The sequence below is a fragment of the Meles meles genome, chromosome 9, assembly GCF_922984935.1.
Source record: "Meles meles chromosome 9, mMelMel3.1 paternal haplotype, whole genome shotgun sequence".
Taxonomy (NCBI): domain Eukaryota; kingdom Metazoa; phylum Chordata; class Mammalia; order Carnivora; family Mustelidae; genus Meles; species Meles meles.
The window spans coordinates 41416021-41434610 of NC_060074.1; the positions used below are offsets into that span (position 1 = coordinate 41416021).

The following is an 18590-nucleotide window of genomic DNA, read 5'->3' on the forward strand; positions in this document are numbered from 1 at the left end:
TCGTGGCAGAAAAGCAAAGTTCCAGTGACTGAAGCATCAGCTGACCAAGGGGGCTGGCCAAATTCAATGTGGTGTTACCAAAGCTCAGAAGAGTGGCGCAACTCACGGCACAGCGAAGCGGCCATAATGCACTCTGAGGAGGGTGAGGGCGGGGATGGGAGCAAAGGAGACAACAGGACGCGTGCCTCACTGGGTCTCACCTTTGTAACACACACACGTGTACATGCATATTCGTGTGTGAGGGATCCCCCGGGACACTCGGAAGTTCACGTTCATGATGTCATTCCGGATCTTGGCAATATGGGTGAACATAGCTTTTTGTGAGTTTTTGTTGTTGTTGTTGTTTTGTTTGCTCCTCCTTCCTTTTCCCAGTTTTGTACATCGAGTGCATATTACACGTGGAGTGACCACCTCTGAACGAACTGGTTTGTTTCTTCCCACAGTTTCCTGATTACTTACCCTGTTCGGTGATGCTGCAGCCCGCTCCGCAAGATGCAGGGAAGGTTAGTTCTGAAAGAAAGGCCGTGGACTCATCCATTCCTTCAAATTACTTTTTTAAAAAATCGCCTTTTGTTCTGGACAATTTCAAACATGCACAAAAGCAGAGAGACATTGCAATGAATCTTATCTTTAGCAGCCTTTAGCCAGGACGGAGCCTGTGGACCGAACACTAATCAGTCCCACCCCTCGTGGGCCCCACAGGTTCCTGGGGAGAATCCGGCAAAAATGAAATAACAGGTGTCTACGGGGCCCATCCAAGGACAGTAGGCACTCTGGAGAACAAGAGGCTAGTGAGAGGCAAAGGGGGATCTGGGGCGGTAGTTAGTTGTTCAGGATGTGTAAAGAAGACCTCCCCAGGAGGGTAAAGGAGAAGGCATGCAATCCCAGGGGAGAGCCTTCCAGAGAGAGAGAGGCATGTTGCCTGGTGTGCGGGGCGGAGGAGCAGGGCGAAATGGAGAGAGTAGGTCAGAGGCGTGGGGAGGTGTGGACATTGGGGCCATTTCTCAGTGAGCAGGGAGCCACTGGTGGACTCCGAACAGTAGGTGCTGACTTGGGCTTCCCAAGGGCACCCTGGCCACTGCTCAGAGAGGGGTTGGGTGGGCCAAGCACAAGCTCCCATGGGGGGAGAGAAGCAAAGGGGCTGAGTGTGCGCCAGGAGGCGTCACCCAGGCACCCCTCCGGCTGGTGTATTTTTTTACGATCCCACGGCTGTAGAACCACTGAGGCTGTGGCTCATATGCCACCGTCTACACAACCGACTTCATGTCCTTCAGCCGACTGTACTTCTTCCCTCGGGGCGGCTGGTGAGCGTGGTGCCGCCCCCGTGCCCGCCGTGCGCGTGGTGACGTGCAGAGATGAGCCGGCTGGGGAGGAGCCCCACGGGGCAGAGGCATTTGTTCTGCCCACACAACATATTGCTATTGAGTCAGTTTAAAAATCAGAAGACTTTGCCCCCAATTCCATTTCCAGCTTCTTTGCAGAAGTTGGAAGCGCCGCCAGCACCTGGCCCCCATTCCAGCCGGGCCACACCTGGGTGTGGCCAACCGGCCCTCCAGGGTTGGATCCCCTGCCAGCCCCGTGGGCACCTGTGTCTACGGTGTGACCTCAGTGCTATGCATGTGGGGTCACACAAAAAGGGACAACTAAATGGGCGGGGAGGGCTGGACACCATACATGATCTCCTTGGGAGCTCGGGGCCACAATGCGCTCCCTGTCCTGACGTCGTTCTTTCTTTTTGTTCTTTCCGCACGTGGCAAATCTAGCCATCATGGGGTAGCCCTCAAAAGGACATGGATAAGACAAAAAGACGGAGTGCCATTATAACTTTCCGGGGGGATGTGTGACCCCATCCCAGCTGCCGGGAAGGGAGGCATGGACTGAAGCCTTGTCTCTTCTCTTGCCCTCTGCAGTGCTGTGGGGTCGACTTTGAGGTCAAAGCATTCGCCAGAAACAGTGCGGAGGATGAAGAGGACAAAGTGCCCAAGAAGTAAGAGTGTAGCTGTGGGTCAAGGGGCAGCGCCCAGGGTGGGGGTAAGGAGCTGGGGTAGGAAGCAGCCCCTCACTTCAGCTCCCCTGACAGAGCTGCGTGGCCAGGGAGATGGGGCCTGCCCGGCCCAAGCAGTCAGGGTGTCTACACATGGGGCAGGGTCAGCGGCTCGTCATCTGGGAAAAAAAAGGACAATGGCAGAGGGGTTGGCAACCTCAAGGTTCACAGAAGCCTCTAGCAGCCCCTGGATTCCCTCTCTCTTCAGTTTTCTTCTTCTCGGTCATTCTTCCACTGTGATGAATATACACCACATGAAGTTTACCGTTGGAACCATTTCTGAGTGTGTGCTTTGGAGGCCTTAAGTACTTCCCCTGTGTCGTGGGACCATACTTACAACCCTGTGCACTGTCTGCACCCCAAACTGTCCCCACCCAGAACATTTCGTCACTCCAGACAGAGGCTCTCTGCCTGTCAGGCAGTGACCCCCCCTGGCCCCCGCCCTTGTGGACCCCAGCGTTCACCTTCCCTCCTGAACCTGAAGGAGGTTTTCTCTTGTGCCCTCAACACTCTTCCTCACACTCAACACACGCGCTGTGGAGCCTTGTTCTAATAAATAGCAATTGTAGTAACAAGTCACGTTTGTGGGGAGCGTGGAAGCATGTCAGGCATGTGAGGTGTACAGAGCACCCCCCCACCCCCCTGGCTGTGCCCTGGAGACTGAGGGTGATAGTGACCTCAAGCCCACGCCGTCATCCCGTGGGAGCATTCCTGAAGCTTCACAGCGTGAGGCCGGGGACAGAGGCCTGGATGCCCTCTGAGGAGATCTGGTGGAAGCTCAGAACTGTCTGCGTTTGTCATCCACAGGAGCTCCGTGCATTTACTGATCCGGAAAGTACAGCACGCGCCAGCAAAGATGGGTCCCCAGCCCCAAGCTGAGTCCTCCTGGCAGTTCTTCATGTCAGACAAGCCCTTGCACCTGGCTGTCTCCCTCAACAAAGAGGTGAGCCGCCGCCAGCCCTGGGCCCCGCCTGGGAACAGGCCTCGGGTGTGTTAGCAAGCTGTCTTGTGTCTAGGCATGGTTAAAGCCCCGTTTGTGAACACGTGTGCAAGGGTGCGCCCACCTGGTCCTGGATCTTGAGGAAGTCACTGCTGAGGAGAGCCCTGTCCCTGAGCTCCCCACCAGCTCCCCTTCTTAGCATTCATTCTGCCCCAAGTGGCCTTGTGACCCCACACGGGACCCCCCCACGGCCATCGCTGCCATGACCCTCAGGACTGGGCGTTCCAGGCCGGAGCACCCTTGCTCCACTCCACCCTGGTCACTGCCGTTCTCCTCAGTGAGCCCCAGACAAGGCAGACCGTGTTCTGTGTTCTAAAGGAACCCTGTTGCTATCCCTTTATCTTCCTTGAAAGTGTGGGAATTCAGCTACTTTGATTCTGGTTAAAGGATGGAGATAAACCTAGAAAACCATGAGATTCACGATACCATGATGCTCTGTTCCTCTTTTCTGATTTAACTGCTAACTGTTTCAGATCTATTTCCATGGGGAGCCCATTTCAGTGACGATTACTGTGACCAATAACACAGAGAAGACAGTGAAGAAGATTAAAGCATTAGGTAGGAACTTCTCAAAATGGGAAGGCAGAGTCTTCTAGAATCTCTTCATCTGGTCCTATTTCCCCAGGGTCTCTCCTGTGGGCAGATAAGGCCCCCCTCCTGGGTCTTTGAAACTGCCTGTTTATCTCTGTTGTAATGGACAGCAGGAACGTACAGGAGGAAAGACCCTCAGGGGTCACCCCATGCCACCTTGTGTCCCACTTAGAGCTGTCTTTTGTCCTGAAACAACATCCCTGACAGGCAATCCTCGTTCACTCCATGCCGTGCCCCCCTGGAGGAGCCCCTCGCCAGATCCCGGGGGGAAGCCATGGGAGGAGTTTTCTTTCTGGGATCAGAATTAAGTTTTGTGGACAGAGGCAGCACAGTACAGTGGGGAAAGCACTGGACTGAGAACAGTGGGCCTAATTTGTGGACTCACGCCATGTGCGTCCTCTCTGAATTCCAGTTAACATCCACGGCACTGTTCCTGGTCTACCTTCCTGCATTGTGTGAGGCTCCAGGGACTGGAGCCTGGAAGTGCTTTTGTAAGTGGTGAAGCCCTACTACATCATGAGGACCAAGCCTTGCCTGATAATACACCTGAGGCACAACCTGCCTACTGTCCTACCCCTTTCTTCAGCTCAGAGGGCATCAAAGTACAGGGGATGGTTGGATATTATGGCCTTCTAGGGGCTACATAGAAAAGACACGACAGAATGACCAGGGAGGGTGACCTCTCAGTTCACCACTAACTCAAACAACACTCAGTGACTAAGGCAAAGCCAGACTCATAGTGTGTGTAGGGTGACCAACAGTCCTGGCTTGATAGGATTTTCTTTTTCTTTTCTTTTTTTTAAAGTTTTATTTCTTTACATAATCTCTACCCCGATGTGGGGCTTGAACTCATGACCCTGAGATCAAGAATTGCACGCTCTTCTGCCTAAGCCAGCCATGAACCCCTTGACCAGGATTTCCAGTGTTAGAATGGGCTACCTCCAGGCAGATCAAGATGGTTGGTCAACTGGGTCACACACCAGTTTCCTCTTTCCTTGTGTATGTTCATCATAGATAAGATTCAGGAGTTTTGGTGCATGCGTACTAAAGAATTACTGTAGCGTTTTCTTCATGCTCATATGAATGCATATGGCTTTGTCTTATGTTGGTCGAGTTTATCTGCATTCCATTTTCGTAGGACCTGGTATTATTTAGTGTGTTGTATGTAGCGTCTACTATAGTATTCCAGAAGTAGCAGGGTTGAGAAAGTATCATTGGATACTTTGGTTTTAAATTATTTCTCAAAACTTTATGAGTTCTCACATCAAAGCCATTCATTTTTTGAGAGAAGCTGTTGAAATTTCTGAAGCAAAATGTTAGTAGCTTTCTGTAGGCTGGGCATTGTGTTGAGTGTGTCACACAAATTGCTTCTTCTACTCCTCAGACTTGATTTGAATAGAGATTAAAAACTTATTTTTTTTGATCATCACAACAGCAATGTAAGTTAGATGCAAGCATCACCCCCATCTTGCTGATGGGGAAAGTGAGGCATAGAGGAGTTAAGTGACACCCCACGACTGGCGGCTAAGCTGGGGTTTGAGCCCAAGGAGTCTGGCTCCAGAGCCCACTTTTCCCCCCACATACACAAGTCAGGTCTATGTTGCCGGTAGATGGTTTCAAGCTTGGAAAACTGGAAGAAGGTTCTCATTAAATAAGAGTGTTGGAAGGGGTGTGGGTTCAGCGGGGAGGAGTCTTCTAGAAGGTGCCATTTTAGGGAGGCTGGCTCATGGGGCTGAGCTGCCACAGAGCAGATTATTGGCAAACAGGAGTGGCCTGGGGACAGAACTCAGAAACCCCAGCTTTAAAGCCCTGTCTGAGAAGTACACTCCAACAATTGAGCGGGAAGACCTACCGTGTCCCCGGCAGGCGCCGTGCACGTGCGTGGAGGACCCCACATTGAATCACCCACCCCTGTCCTCCCTTTGCAGTGGAGCAAGTGGCCAATGTGGTTCTCTACTCGAGCGATTATTACACCAAGCCGGTGGCTCAGGAGGAAACACAGTGAGTAGCTTCTTGGGTTTCTATTTCCTGGGCAGCTCAGGCTTCCTTGTCAAGTTCCCCTTTCGCTCACCCTTGAAAGGGAAGTAGGATGCTTCCCTTCCTTCCCCTTTTCTCACTTTAAGAGCTGCGAAGAAAGTTAGCAAGTCAATTCTGTTCTCATTCGCAAGAGTTCCCAGAGATCTCCCTCACAAGAAATAATGGAAAGGAGAGAAATAAAGATTGAAATGTCACAGTGGGAACAGCTGGAACTTTCTCTTGCTCCTTGGAATAAGTCCAGAGGAATCTGATGCGATTTCTGGTCCCGGAGCAGACAATCCAATCGTCTGTCAGCCCAGGCAAGGGTTCTCCGTCTTTTGATTTGAAAATGTGGTACCAGTGACAGCCGGGTTCCGGTGATATGTCACTTCTGAGCCCAGCGTCATGAACCATTTCTCTCCCTTCATTAAAATCGAAAGCCGAGGAATAGAGGGAGACCTTCCCAGTCCTGCTCCCTGCTCTTCATTCATACATAGGTTACTGGGGGCGACGCCTCCCCGAGAGGTTCACTCGGGCAGGTCTTTCCCTGTTTATGTCACTGATGTGTCTGATGTTTTTGTGTATGCAAAAAATACCACCAGAGCTACAAGCAGGGGGCCTGTGAGCAAAGACAACCTGATTCAGCCAGAGAACATGACGTAAACTTTAAAAGACAATTTTAGAATAAACTATTACTCAAAGCAGATCTGGACCCGAGTTTAAATATAGGTCCAGAAGGGAGGGAGGCAGGAAAGAGCTGGAGCTCCTCGGCTGCTCCCTTGGTGCTGCTGGCGGGGGCTATCTGAGGGGAGAACTCAGCCAGGGACCACTTTCTCCTTTCATCATGGGGCATATGCCATTATCTGGACTTCTTTTCAGCAATTCAGTGCATTTTGGACCAAAGGATTCCCAGGACACTGGTGACCAAGAATGGGAGGCAGGGAGCCTGAAAGCTGAGCTAGATTGTGCTTGCAGGTCTCAGACCAGAAGCCAGTCTGGAGGCTGCAGAGCCCAAGGCATTGTCCCTGAACCCCGGGGCTCCCAGGACCCTGGGGCTGACTTCTGGGCAGTGTTTTTAGGGCCACTCCCTGCCTTCTCCTGGGTGGGTATGAGGAGGGAGGCTGCACCAGGAGTGTGGACACAGGCATCTAGCTGGCTGGCCAGGCCTTGCGGCCGTGTGGACAGCTCTGGGTGCAGGTGTGGTGTGAGCCTGCCGGTGACCGGCAGGGCCAACCTCTGCAGCCTCCAGGAGTCAGGGATGCTCCAGACCTGGCAAAACCTCGCTGCTGTGTCCCCAGCTCCATTCCTGACTTGCAGAGCAGACCCACAGTTTGGCACAGGTTCCCTGTGTCTGTCTAAGTCTGAGACACACACCACCTGACCAGTGACCCAGTGACAGGGAAGAACCAGGAGAGAGACAGAGCACCATGTGCTTTGAACAAAACCAGTCCGGTCTACATGGTTCACGGAGGGCCCCACTGCACCCTCCTCAAACAGCCCGATCCTCCTGACAAGCAACAGCTCTCGGTGACAGGCCATTTCCAGCTGTGGCTTCTTGCTGGCACTGGCCGGACAGCCTGTAGCCCACTGCGCGGTGGCAGGAGGAAACTGCTGTGATCTCCGACCCTTGTGTTAGTCAGTCTCATTTAACCCAACAGAATACTCTAGAAACTCAGTGACTCAGAGGAGAATGAGGGGCTTGTCGCCAGCTCGTTTTGAGATGTCACTAGTATTTCTCGTAAGGCAAGGGCACCGATAACCTAAACTATCTTCCCTGTGAGTCACAGGGAACTTGGATCCTGGAAAATGCTCTATGGCCGATAGTGTCTCATGGGACTGATGGTGGCTTTATAGCCCTAAGAACTGTTAGCCAAATACCAACTCTGCATTTCTTCCTACAGAGAAAAAGTGCTACCAAACAGCACTCTGACCACGACACTGACACTGGTGCCCTTGCTGGCCAACAACCGGGAAAGACGGGGCATCGCCCTGGATGGGAAGATCAAGCATGAGGATACAAACCTTGCCTCCAGCACCATGTGAGTCCTCATAGCTCGAGACGAGCCCCTAAGACTCAGGGCCAGGTGGTGCTGGTCTGCCCCCTTCTTGTCTCATCCTCTGGGCTCACGGGCTCACATGGAGCCTGATCTGATGGCTGTCACTCCAGGCGCAGAGTGAAGACCCCGTGGCCCAGGCGGGCCCACACTCCCTCCCGTGGTGTGACCTGGTGGTTAGGAAGTGATCTCTGGAGGCGGCCTCATGCCAAACCCCAGCTCCACTGCTCACAGTCTGGGCTACCTTGGACAAATGACTCGAGCTGTCTAAGAACCTCAGTTTTCCTGTCTGTACAGTGGGGTGCTGCCTTTTCTCATGGGGAAGTTTACAAGGATTACGGGAGACAATCCATGTAAAATGGGGGGCTGAGTACACAGTGAGTGCTCCAGAAATGTCAGCCATTACCTTCTAAAAATAGCATTAGCTGGTGTAGTACCCTATACACAGAAACTGAGTGATGCAGGGGCACTCGGCTGGCCCAGTCAGTAGCTTGCGTGACTCTTGATGTTGGGGTCATGGGTTCGAGCCCTTCATTGGGCATAGAGAACCTTCTTAGAAAACTATAATTAAAAAAAATAATAAACTGAGTAATACAGGTGGCCTCATGCATGATGGAAAGGTCATTTATTCATTTCCACCACGAAAGGTAAAGAACGGGAGGTCCTGACAGCTGCAGATGTCAATTAAATTTCAATGAAGCTAAACACTGCTCTGCTGACCCCAACTCAAAGAACCAGCAGATCTAGCATGAACAGGAGGGAGGCTTCAAGGTCAACTATCCACTGCCACTTCCAGGCAGTCTTCAAGGCTTCCATTCCTGGGACCCTGAGTGTTTGGGGGAGGGCTCAAGGCCCACTCCCTGCCATCCCCCATGTGATGCACTGGGGCTCCCTCTGTGGCCCCACTAGGCCACCTGCAAGGGGATGCCTTCTGGAAGAGGCTCCCTGCTTGACCTCCATGACCCCGTAGCTCAGGAGCAGCTGTTCTCCAAGACAAGAGTGGGGTCAGCAAACATTTGGCAGGAAGTGGAGTCAATGGATTTTCTGAGAATAATTTACCAAGTTGGGATGTTCGATTCTAAGGCACTTTGGTGAAGGTCTGGGAGGGTGACCGGCAGGCACACTGACACTAGATCAGTTTATCCAGGGGTGGCCATCAAGACCCCAACAGTGGAATGCCACGTTTGTAGAAATGCTGTATGGTTTGTGGACTGTTGCACAACCATGTCCAAGTCCTGCATACTTTGTGAGGAAGGTGAATTTATAGTCATTTTATGAATGAGGAAATTGAAGTTCAGCCAGAAGGAAAGGCTTGACTAAGGTCACCTGGTCGGTTAATGACAGAGCAAAGGCCACTTTTAACCCTGAGTCCTTCCTTTGGCCCCAGCTTCAGGGCTGCCTTTCAGGGGCCTGGAAAGTGACAACCACAGCAGAACCCGTGTGTGTGTGTGTGTGTGTGTGTGTGTGTGTTTGTGTGTGTGTGTGTGTATGTGTGAGAGAGAAAGAGAGAGAGAGAGATTGAGAGAGAGCGCAAGTGAGGGGTATGGAGAGACTCTTCCATTCAAGGAAGATGGTAGAGGGGAGGCTTACAGCATATTCTCAGGCATGAGATGAAGCACATTCTCTCCCCCCAGCTCTTTGCCTCCATTCAGACTGTCTGTCAAGTCAGACAGTCAGGCCTAGCAATGGGGGGGGGGGGGGGGCGGTGTCTCAGGCTTGCATCCTCTTTTTGTCCCCATTGATGTCCACCTCTCTCAACTGACCACATCCCATGATTCCAGATAAAGGCATTTGCCTTCCCCAAGGAGCTCCAGGCACTAAGGAGCCGATGGAGTCTTTGGAGGGCATCGTGGCCCTGGGAGCAATGTCCAAGGTGCCTCCCATGAGAGGGATCCCAGGCTGGGGTCTTTGGGCCCAGAGCCTGTCCTGTGCTCTCAGACCCTTCTCAGGCCTCTCAGCACAATCGTGCCCTGCCTTCTGCCTGAAGCCTTCAGCTCTCTTGGCCGTGTTTGTCTGTTGTCATTCACATTGTTCTAGCAAGCGTGTCATGATGTTTTTCAGACCTTAACTCCTGTGACTGGGCATCCTGAACTACTTAATGCTCCTGCAATGGATGGCGTATGAGATAATAATGTGTTAGAACACCCAGCACGGTGCCTGTCAGACAGTGGGAGCTCAGCACCTGTTAGTAGAACCTGGAATGGAGTTTCTATGGGGAAAGTTAGATGGCACTTTCTTTGGGGACACAGGCAATGGCCTCATGCACTATGTTCATGCACTTAGACATGATGCTGGGTGCTGGGGCCGGAGCACGAAGGACAGAGAGACCTGTGGTGATGGCAGGTGGCCAGGAAGGTTTCACAAAGGAGGGTCAACATCAACTTGAGGTCTTAGAGAACAGAGGACAGCGGCATTCCAGGGCAGGCTTGTGTGTGGTGAGGCTGGTGCACGGGAGACACTGGACCATGGCAGGGTATGAGGTGGCAAAGGCAGGTAAAGGCCAGCTCACAGACTGCCTGCCAGGCCATGCTTGACCCCGGGGGGCTCTCTGGCTGCAGAGTGGCTGAGAGGTCAGGGAAGAGGCCAGGCCTATGGGAGATAAGTTATTGAGATAATGGAGGCCCAAAAAGCCTATGGAGGACTCAGTTGTTGGCCAGGGACGGCAGGTGGGACAGAGGGAGGAGCCCAGGAAGACAAGTTGGCGGGGGCTGGGGATGCATTTCTGGCTGATAAGCAGGTGGGCGAACATCAACGGAGACAGAGCAGGAAGAACCAGGAAGCACATTCTGCCCTCTGAACTTCCGGGGTTGGGGGAGAGGAATCCTGAACTCCAATGCAGGAAAGGAATCCCCTTCCCTGACTATGGAAAGTTCTAGGACTGACAGCTTGGTTGAATTCACCGGTTCCTTAAGAAGATGCACCCATTATAACAGGCATGTCTGGAGGTGAGGGTTTTTTTCATCCAGTCTCTGCTTTCTGCTGTTCCTTTGCAATTTTCCACTTTTCCTTTCTGTTTGAGCAGAATAAAGGAGGGCATAGACCGGACTGTCCTGGGCATCCTGGTGTCTTACCATATCAAAGTGAAGCTCACGGTGTCAGGGTGAGTGTCCAAGAACCAATGCTGTGGGCTCTGTCTTGGTCTCTCCCCTTCTGAACTCTTCCTTTCCTGAATGATTGGGAACCAGCAAGGTGGAAAGATCTACCAATTCTGTGGATGACCAAGGAGAGTTTTGGAGAGAGTCTCTTTGTCTCGTTGCTGACTGTGTTTGATCTGACGTCACGTGGAAAAAAGTAGAAGGAGCAAACTACGAAATACGTTAGTTTTACTTGGCAGCAGTGCACGCCCATCCACTCACGGGGTAGAAGTTGATATGCAAAAAAGGGAAATCCATTTGGTGCTACATCACACTTCAGGAAAGAAGGGCAGCAGCCAAACGAATTCTCCATAGATCTCCATTTTTGCATCTTCTATGATTCTAAGTTGTTAAAGAATCCCCCCAGGTTTGGCTGGGACAACAAAATAGAGCATGGGTTGGTTTTACAAACTGTGTTACCCCAGTGTTTGTAGTTGTAGTGGTTTTCAAAGCGAGCAGAATTACCTTTGATTTTCTCCAAGAGGATCTAAAATGGTAGAGTTTCTTTTAGTGTTAAGATAAGTGAATAGCAGGTATTCCACAAAGACTTTTGTGGTTTATTCTTGAACCTCAGGGCTTAGACCTAAGTGATTCTTCTTTTTAGTTAATCCACTTGAGAAAGAGATGACATCACAAGTAGAGAGGAAGAGTCAAGTTGAATTTTATGGGATTGCAAGGATCCCATAAGCTGTGAGTGCGGAGTGTGCCTGGGACATGTCCGTCTCTGAATAATGGGAAATAAGGTTGTGGTATCACTGGGACACTCACCAGCCCTGTTTTGCATTTGTTTCCTAGCTTTCTGGGAGAACTCACCTCCAGGTAAGCCTTGTCACCTTCCATCCTTGATTCTCAGGATGTCATAGGAAACCAATCTGGGGTTCAAGACAGTAACAGTGAAATCTGATTTGCTGACAGTTATGCTCAGAGGTGTTATGAAATGAGGCCCACTGCCTTCAGGAGGCATCTTGTGAATGTTACCTAATGGACATGAGGCTAGAAATGTTTCCTCCAGACCATAGCTGAGCCTCCCCTGGGCGAGGACATACACACACACACACACACACACACACACACACACACACACACACGCATGCACACACACTTAGAAAACTGGTCCACTCCAGGGAGCTGCCTTTGTGTCTGTGTGTATGAAGCTTACCATCTGAACCATTTTAAAATGTACAGTGCAGTGGCATTCAGGACACTTAAAATATTGTGCAACCGTCACCGCTTTCTGGCTCCTTCATATTTTTACCACTGCAAAAGGACACCCCGTACCTATTAAGTGGTCTCTGCCACCCCCCCCTTTCCTCACCCAGGGCCACCGCTAATCTTTCTATCACGATGGATTTGCCTCTTCTGGTGATTTCACAAAAGGAATTGGATGGTATCTGTCCTTGGGTGACTGGCTTCTTTCACTGAGTACCAAGTCTTCGGGGCCCATCCATGTTGTAGCCTGAGTCACTACTTCATTCTTTCTTTATGGCTGAGTAATATTCCACGGTGTGGACAGATCACATGTGGGTCCTCTGTTCAGCAGCTGGTGGGCATTTGGATTGTTTCTACTGTTTGGCTCTTGTGAATTCTAACAGCTACCCTTTTACAGATCGTGCCCAAAGCGTCAGGCCCAAAGCCACGTCCAAGGCAGTCACTGACCTTTCAGGCTCCATCATCCTGGCTCTTACTGTCTCCCTCCCTGACATAGAGCCCAGACCCCATCTGCACTGGGGTCTGACCAGAGTGGCCCTGTAAACAGGTGTGCTTTGACTAAAACCATAACGTGGATGAAGGAAGGAGAGACCCTTGCTTTTTTTCACTCCTACCTTTCTGTTCTTCCTTGGTCCAGATTTGCCTTCTATTCTCCTTCCTGACTTCTTTCCTTCCTCCTTTTTGTATAAATTCTGAGTCACCCTGAAGTCCTTCAGTTTCTGGAATTTGGAGTGGCGGGTGCTGCTCATTTCTCTTCTGCTGTCTACAAACAAGTATGTGACAGTTGATATAGAGTGAACACATAAAAAGTCACGTCCATTTTGGCAAGGTCTTTTTTTTTTTTCCCCCAAAACTGTCCCTTCGCCAGGATTTCACCTCTCCTCTACCCACCAGAGCTCATCACTGGACCTAACAACCAGAAGGAAGGGGAATGAGCCTACAAAACCCAGCAGTTTCTGCCATGCCTCAGTGAAGTTTCTGGACCACATTCCAGGGAATACATTTAAAATTCCTCCATGACCACTTCCTGATTTCTGGTTTGTTTTGTTTTAAATCTCACTGAATCCTCTTCCAGCTGGGAATCTCTGCAGCCTCTGCTCGGTTCTGTGTGTTTTATAATCCCGTGTGTCTTCTCACCCATCTGCATTCTTTTTTTCCCAGTGAAGTGGCCACTGAGGTGCCTTTCCGCCTCATGCATCCCCAGGCCGAGGACCCAGGTCAGTCACGCATTGTCTTGGCTTTCTCAAGTCATTTACTGCTTGCAGATTTCTTATTTATTCATGGCTGGTCGTTCCTGACCATGGCCCCAGTGGCATCGCCCGGTCGTGGCTTGTCATCCTCACGATGCCCCGGGCCAGCCCATAGAGGAGTGTTCATCTCCTCAGCCATGAGCCACAGGCCACGAGCCATGGCTTGTCCACCTTCATTCAGCCCGTGAATGACAGAGCATCCCTGCTCTTGGACATGGACTCTCTTTTTGGGTTTTATCAGGGATGATTTACAAGCAGAAGCTCTGGTGGGAATAGAACTGGATTGAGATTTAAAGAAAGTTTAGGTGCAAAATACGTCTGAGAAGCTGAGGCTTTTGGATTTCATTTGAAACATTAATAGGCATCCATAAGATGAGTATTTTTTTTAAAGATTTTATTTACTTATTTGACAGACAGAGATCACAAGTAGGCAGAGAGGCAGGCAGAGAGAGAGGAGGAAGCAGGCTTCCTGCTGAGCAGAGAGCCTGATGTAGGGCTCAATCCCAGGACCCTGAGATGATAACCTGAGCCGAAGGCAGAGGCTCTAACCCACTGACCCACCCAGGTGCCCAAGATGAGTATTTTTGACAGTAGTGATTGTGATGAGAATACAGAAAATACTAGAGAAAAGGGTCAGGCCAGGTTCCTGACGCTTTGGTTCCTTTGGATTGCGAACCCTCTATAGTTGTAGTAACAAAGAATATATCTAGTACAAGTGCTATAAACATGGCACCTGGCTGGTTCAGTTGGAAGAGCATATGCCTCTTGATCTGAGTTTGAGCCCCATGTTGGGCACAGGGATTATTTAAGAAAAAAAAAAAAGTGGTATAAGAAAGCAAGATTATTTTTCTTATACTTTATAGCTTTTTGTATCTTGATCATTAAATGACCTTTAAGATTTTCTGTTTGTTTGTTTGTTTGAGAGAGAGAACATAAGCAGGGAGAAAGGGCAGAGGGCGAGGGAGAAGCAGACTCCCCACTGAGCAGGGAGCCCGATGCATGGCTCCATCTGAGGACCCTGGGATCATGACCTGAGCCAAAGGCAGATGCTTAACCAACTGAGCCACCCAGGTGCCCTATGAAATGCCCTTTAAACACTAGAATGAGTCCCCTTATTCATTTTGGGTTTGTCTCAAAGTATTTTTCCAAATATTTTGGATTCAAATAGTCAATGTACTTTGGGGAAAAGTAATCTGGCCACCTTTTTTCTTATTTGTATCTGGTGGTATCATTCAGATACTATTTTTTAGCTATGTGAGATTGAGATGCATTCTGGTCCCTTTCAAGGACATTTTAAAAGAATATTTTAAAACTATGACCTGAGGCAATGCCATCATTTATGCCAGATTGTTTTCTGGAGCTGTGAACAGACTTTGCAGAAGTGGGGCTCTTCCTTTTCTGGGTATGACATTTTCATGGTCCATCATCATGGCCCTTTCACTGAACACACCACCATGTCAAGACTAAATGATCTTGTGTTCTGGGAGATCTCAGGGAGAAAGGACAGATCACCCCATGGCCTCAAAATTCTGACTTCCTGAGATTTGAGTCACAAGACTTCCATTCACAGGAGTGCTCACAACTTCCTTGCCTAGTTCTGGGCTCTGAGTCCAGACAGGTAGGCTAAGCAGAAATGGCATTAAGTTGTAGCTAAGAAACTCTGCCAGGGCCTGGGGCCAAGTCATTTATACCTAATAGGCACTGAAGAAATGCTACTAAGTTTTTATTATCTGCTGTCAAGAGCATCCACAAGGGAATGCAGGTGCTGATTTGATTCTTTCTGGCTGATGGTCCCAGGTAGTGTAATTATGCCAGCATGTGGGAGCCCAGGATGGTTCCTGCCCAGGGGGCCCCTCCGTTGGTCTCCTGTGGTTAGCAGCCATATAGCCAACTCCTTCCCAGTGCCTGAGAGACAAGAGCCTCTCCATCACTCTGGCGCTCCTGAAAAACCCTCTGGAGCTTTTCACTCAGCTCTTGATGGCTCCCCACTGAGCGTTATGGGACTCTACTAGGTGGGCAGAAAGCTAAAGGAACAAACTAACAACAGCAAAGAACCACTCAGATGAATAGCAGTTAATCAGAGGCTGTAAAACATATCTGAAAATAAAAGCCAACAACAACAACAAAATGATCAACATGTTAACAGAGAAACCAAACCTTGAGGAGCCTGGGAGTGGTTCCCCAGCTTGAGTGCACCCCCACCCCCAGCCATGGTTAGATTCCAGTCCCGGGACTTACCCCTTGCAAGCCGGACCTGAAGCTGTGAGCTGGTCTTGGAGGGTGGGTTGCAACTGCACCTGGGACTTGGCTCTAGATAGAATCCAAAGGGAGAAACGCTTTGAAAAGAGAAGGCATCCCAGAGGTGAGGGTATGACTTGTTCTGGTTGCGGGGGTGAGGGCAAAGTGTTCTGCAGAGGAGCCCAGGGTTCAGATGTGCAGCGAGAAAGGCTCTGGCAACTGGAAAAGGCAAAGAGGCAGGGAGCACAGGCAGTTGTTGTGAAATGCACGTATCTAGGCTTCTTTTCCCTTCAGCTATAAAGTCACCAAAATAAGAAATTTTCCAGGTGCAGCTATCACACAGAATTTATTCTGTGAGAGGGCACAAGGGTGGTTCAGTCAATTGGGTGTCTGACTCTTGATTTTGGCTCAGGTCATGATCTCAGGGTCACGAGGCAGAGCTCCTTGTCAGGCTCCATGCCTAGCGTGGAATCTGCTTGAGATTCTTTCCCTCCCCCTGCCTCTCCCCTGAGAGGCACTGGCTCCAAAAGAGACAACTTTTGGTCCAAGTCCCCGTTTGAGCTCTGGGATGCTGGTTAAGTTGCTTCTGAAAGCAAGCCATGAAATCAGATTTGACTAGTTTAAGGGGAAACAGGGAGTGCCCTGGAAGGACCTTGGAGGGGCTCAGAGAACAGAATTAAAGGAAAAATTTAAGTAGCCATGGCTGAGGTGGGCAGGGATCAGAAGATCACATGCCTGTTCTCTCTCTCTCAAAAGAAAAAAAAGAATTTATGCCGATAATTCTCTCTCTCTCTCCTTTACCATGCTTACAATTTTCAGCAAAGGAAAGGTGAGTCACTGCCCTGAGCTTCCCCGGGTTCTGTGACTTTCTCCTCAGGCACAGACCCCCTTTGGGGTCTTTCTGTATATACCACATGCTCTGAATCTTCCTTCTGCTGCCTAGTACTATGGCTTGTGCACACACTCGTGCACAAACACACACACTTGGTTATACTGGACATGTGTGTCTGCTCTGTGGGTTCCTTCATTTTCTCTTCTTTGTGTTCGTTAAAGAGATTTGACATGAAAAGCTGTGAGCAGAATGGCTTGGTCCCAGGCTCCATCCTGCAGGAAAATGTTGGTCAGTTCCTCTGTCGCAAAAGGAAGACCGCCCATCTTGCCTTGCTTGTGACATCACCGCGAGCTGCCGAGAGCATGCCACGATCGAAACATTCTCTGCTCTGTTTCAGTTTCCAGGATGAAAATTTGGTTTTCGAGGAATTTGCTCGCCAAAATCTGAAAGACTCAGGAGACACTGAGGAAGGGAAGAAAGACCAGGAGGCTGGGGATGAGTGAAGAAGATGCTGGGAATCAGGGTAGTTCACAGCCTGGATGAGCCATGCTCCACAGTTAGCCCTTTAGTTATGCTAAATACCAAAGTGTGAGTCTTCTCCACAGAAATAAAGTTTGTTCTGCTGCGATCTGATTCAGGCCGGCTTGTTGAGGGGGCTGGGTGATGTCACTGACAAGGAAGCTGCAGCTGTCAGGGTCCTGTGCCTCAGGTGGGGGAGGGCAGCATCTAGAAAGGGAGCCAGACCGGCTCAGCGCAGGCTCGTGGAGGTGGGAACATGCCCCAGGTTTGGTGTGCTCACCCGTGGAGCCTGGAGCACCCAGGGCTTTCTCCAGGGGTCCTGGGGTAAATTGTTTCCCCGGAAACATATGGTGGCAGGGGGAAGGCAGTGTTTCTAATGACATAGCCAATCTTAGCTCCATAGCCTCAGGAGGAGCCTCCTGAGATGAACAGGGCAAAGGACAAATGTGACCAAAACACTCTTCGTTACTAATTTAACTTTTGGTCCAAGTCCCTGTTTGAGCTCTGGGATGCTGGTTAAGTTGCTTCTGAAAGCAAGTCATGAAATCAGATTTGACTAGTTTAAGGGGAAACAGGGAGTGCCCTGGAAGGACCTTGGAGGGGCTCAGAGAACAGAATTAAAGGAAAAATTTGAATAGCCATGGCTGAGGTGGGCAGGGATCAGAAGCTCCTGGGGCTGCCCGAGAGCTCTGGGTCCCGCCCTCTGGGCAGCCATCTTCCTGGAAAGTGGCCTCTCCCTGGATGCCCTCAGTCTTGGGGTCTCTGGTTCCAGTGTGCAGGTCCTGAGCAGGAGACTCTGGCTGGCCCACCTTTGGTGTAGATCAATGCCCTGTGGCCAGTGAGGGCAGCACCCGGCACCAGGAATGGTTTGTCCTGGAAGAGGGGGCTTCTTGGTTTGAGGGTCTTCACAGAGACTGGGTGTGTATGTGTGAGGGGGCAAGGTGGCTCTGTGTCAGGGAGGAAGGTGCAGCTGAAGGGGAGATGGCACCAAGGCGCTGTCCTTCAGAATCCCCTTCCTGGCCTGTGGTACTCGCCAGTCTTGGGAGCTGCGACCAAAGGCCACAGAGGGGTCAGGGAAAGCTCTGGTATGCTCTGGACCATGCTTCAGGGGAGGAGGAACAAAGGGCTTTGTAGAGTTCTGCACAGGTCAACCCCCTCACAGAAGGTAGGAGGGTAAATGAGAGGGGACACGGGTACGGTGGACACTTGGGGTCAGGTCTCCGGGACCAGGAGCAGGGGCAGAGAGAGCAGGACAGCCGCATGGGCTCCACGCATGGGAAGGCTCCCATACCTGGGGTGGTTCAGCAGGATTCCAGACTGGCTTGTGTCCTGGGGACTGGGATTTAGGCTAGAGGCTCCACTTGGGAACGTTGGACATGATCCCCCCACCCCACCACCACCACAAAACAAGGTGTGGAGTTTGAGGCATTCTGATACTGACAGGGATGAGGATTCATTTCTGGAGAAATAATAATAATAATAATAATAATAATAATAATAATAATAATAGAGGCAGAAGACTGGGTCTTTGGCCTGTGGGCTTGCGGGTCAGACACAATTTCTCCTTGGTGTTTTCTCCGATTTCAAGGGAACAGCAGCGCCACTCCCATGCCCCCTCTCAGGAGCCTCTCAGGAGCCTCAGGAATGACCAGGGTGACAGGCTGCTCTGGGGATGAAGCCCTTCCTCTGTTTCCGCCCAAGCC

General features: G+C 50.7%; 1 protein-coding gene across 15 annotated transcripts in view; it reads left to right on the forward strand.

Annotated features, from left to right (window-relative positions):
- The window catches only part of SAG (S-antigen visual arrestin), a 38707-nt gene extending 21680 nt beyond the window's left edge, over positions 1-17027 (forward strand). For 3 of the 15 annotated variants that reach the window (XM_046019918.1, XM_046019916.1, XM_046019915.1), the window contains 11 exons: positions 444-503; positions 1911-1987; positions 2852-2987; positions 3518-3602; positions 5564-5636; positions 7553-7690; positions 10728-10805; positions 11635-11658; positions 13210-13265; positions 16356-16365; positions 16766-17027. In XM_046019918.1, the coding sequence (XP_045875874.1) occupies positions 444-503; positions 1911-1987; positions 2852-2987; positions 3518-3602; positions 5564-5636; positions 7553-7690; positions 10728-10805; positions 11635-11658; positions 13210-13265; positions 16356-16365; positions 16766-16871 (843 nt within the window). In that variant the 3' untranslated portion in view covers positions 16872-17027. Of the gene's footprint in view, positions 1-101; positions 280-443; positions 504-1910; positions 1988-2851; positions 2988-3517; positions 3603-5563; positions 5637-7552; positions 7691-10727; positions 10806-11634; positions 11659-13209; positions 13266-16355; positions 16366-16765 lie in introns of those variants that run through there. The other 12 variants (XM_046019930.1, XM_046019922.1, XM_046019919.1 and 9 more) reach the window with 12 other exon arrangements.
- The last annotated feature ends 1563 nt before the right edge of the window (positions 17028-18590 follow it).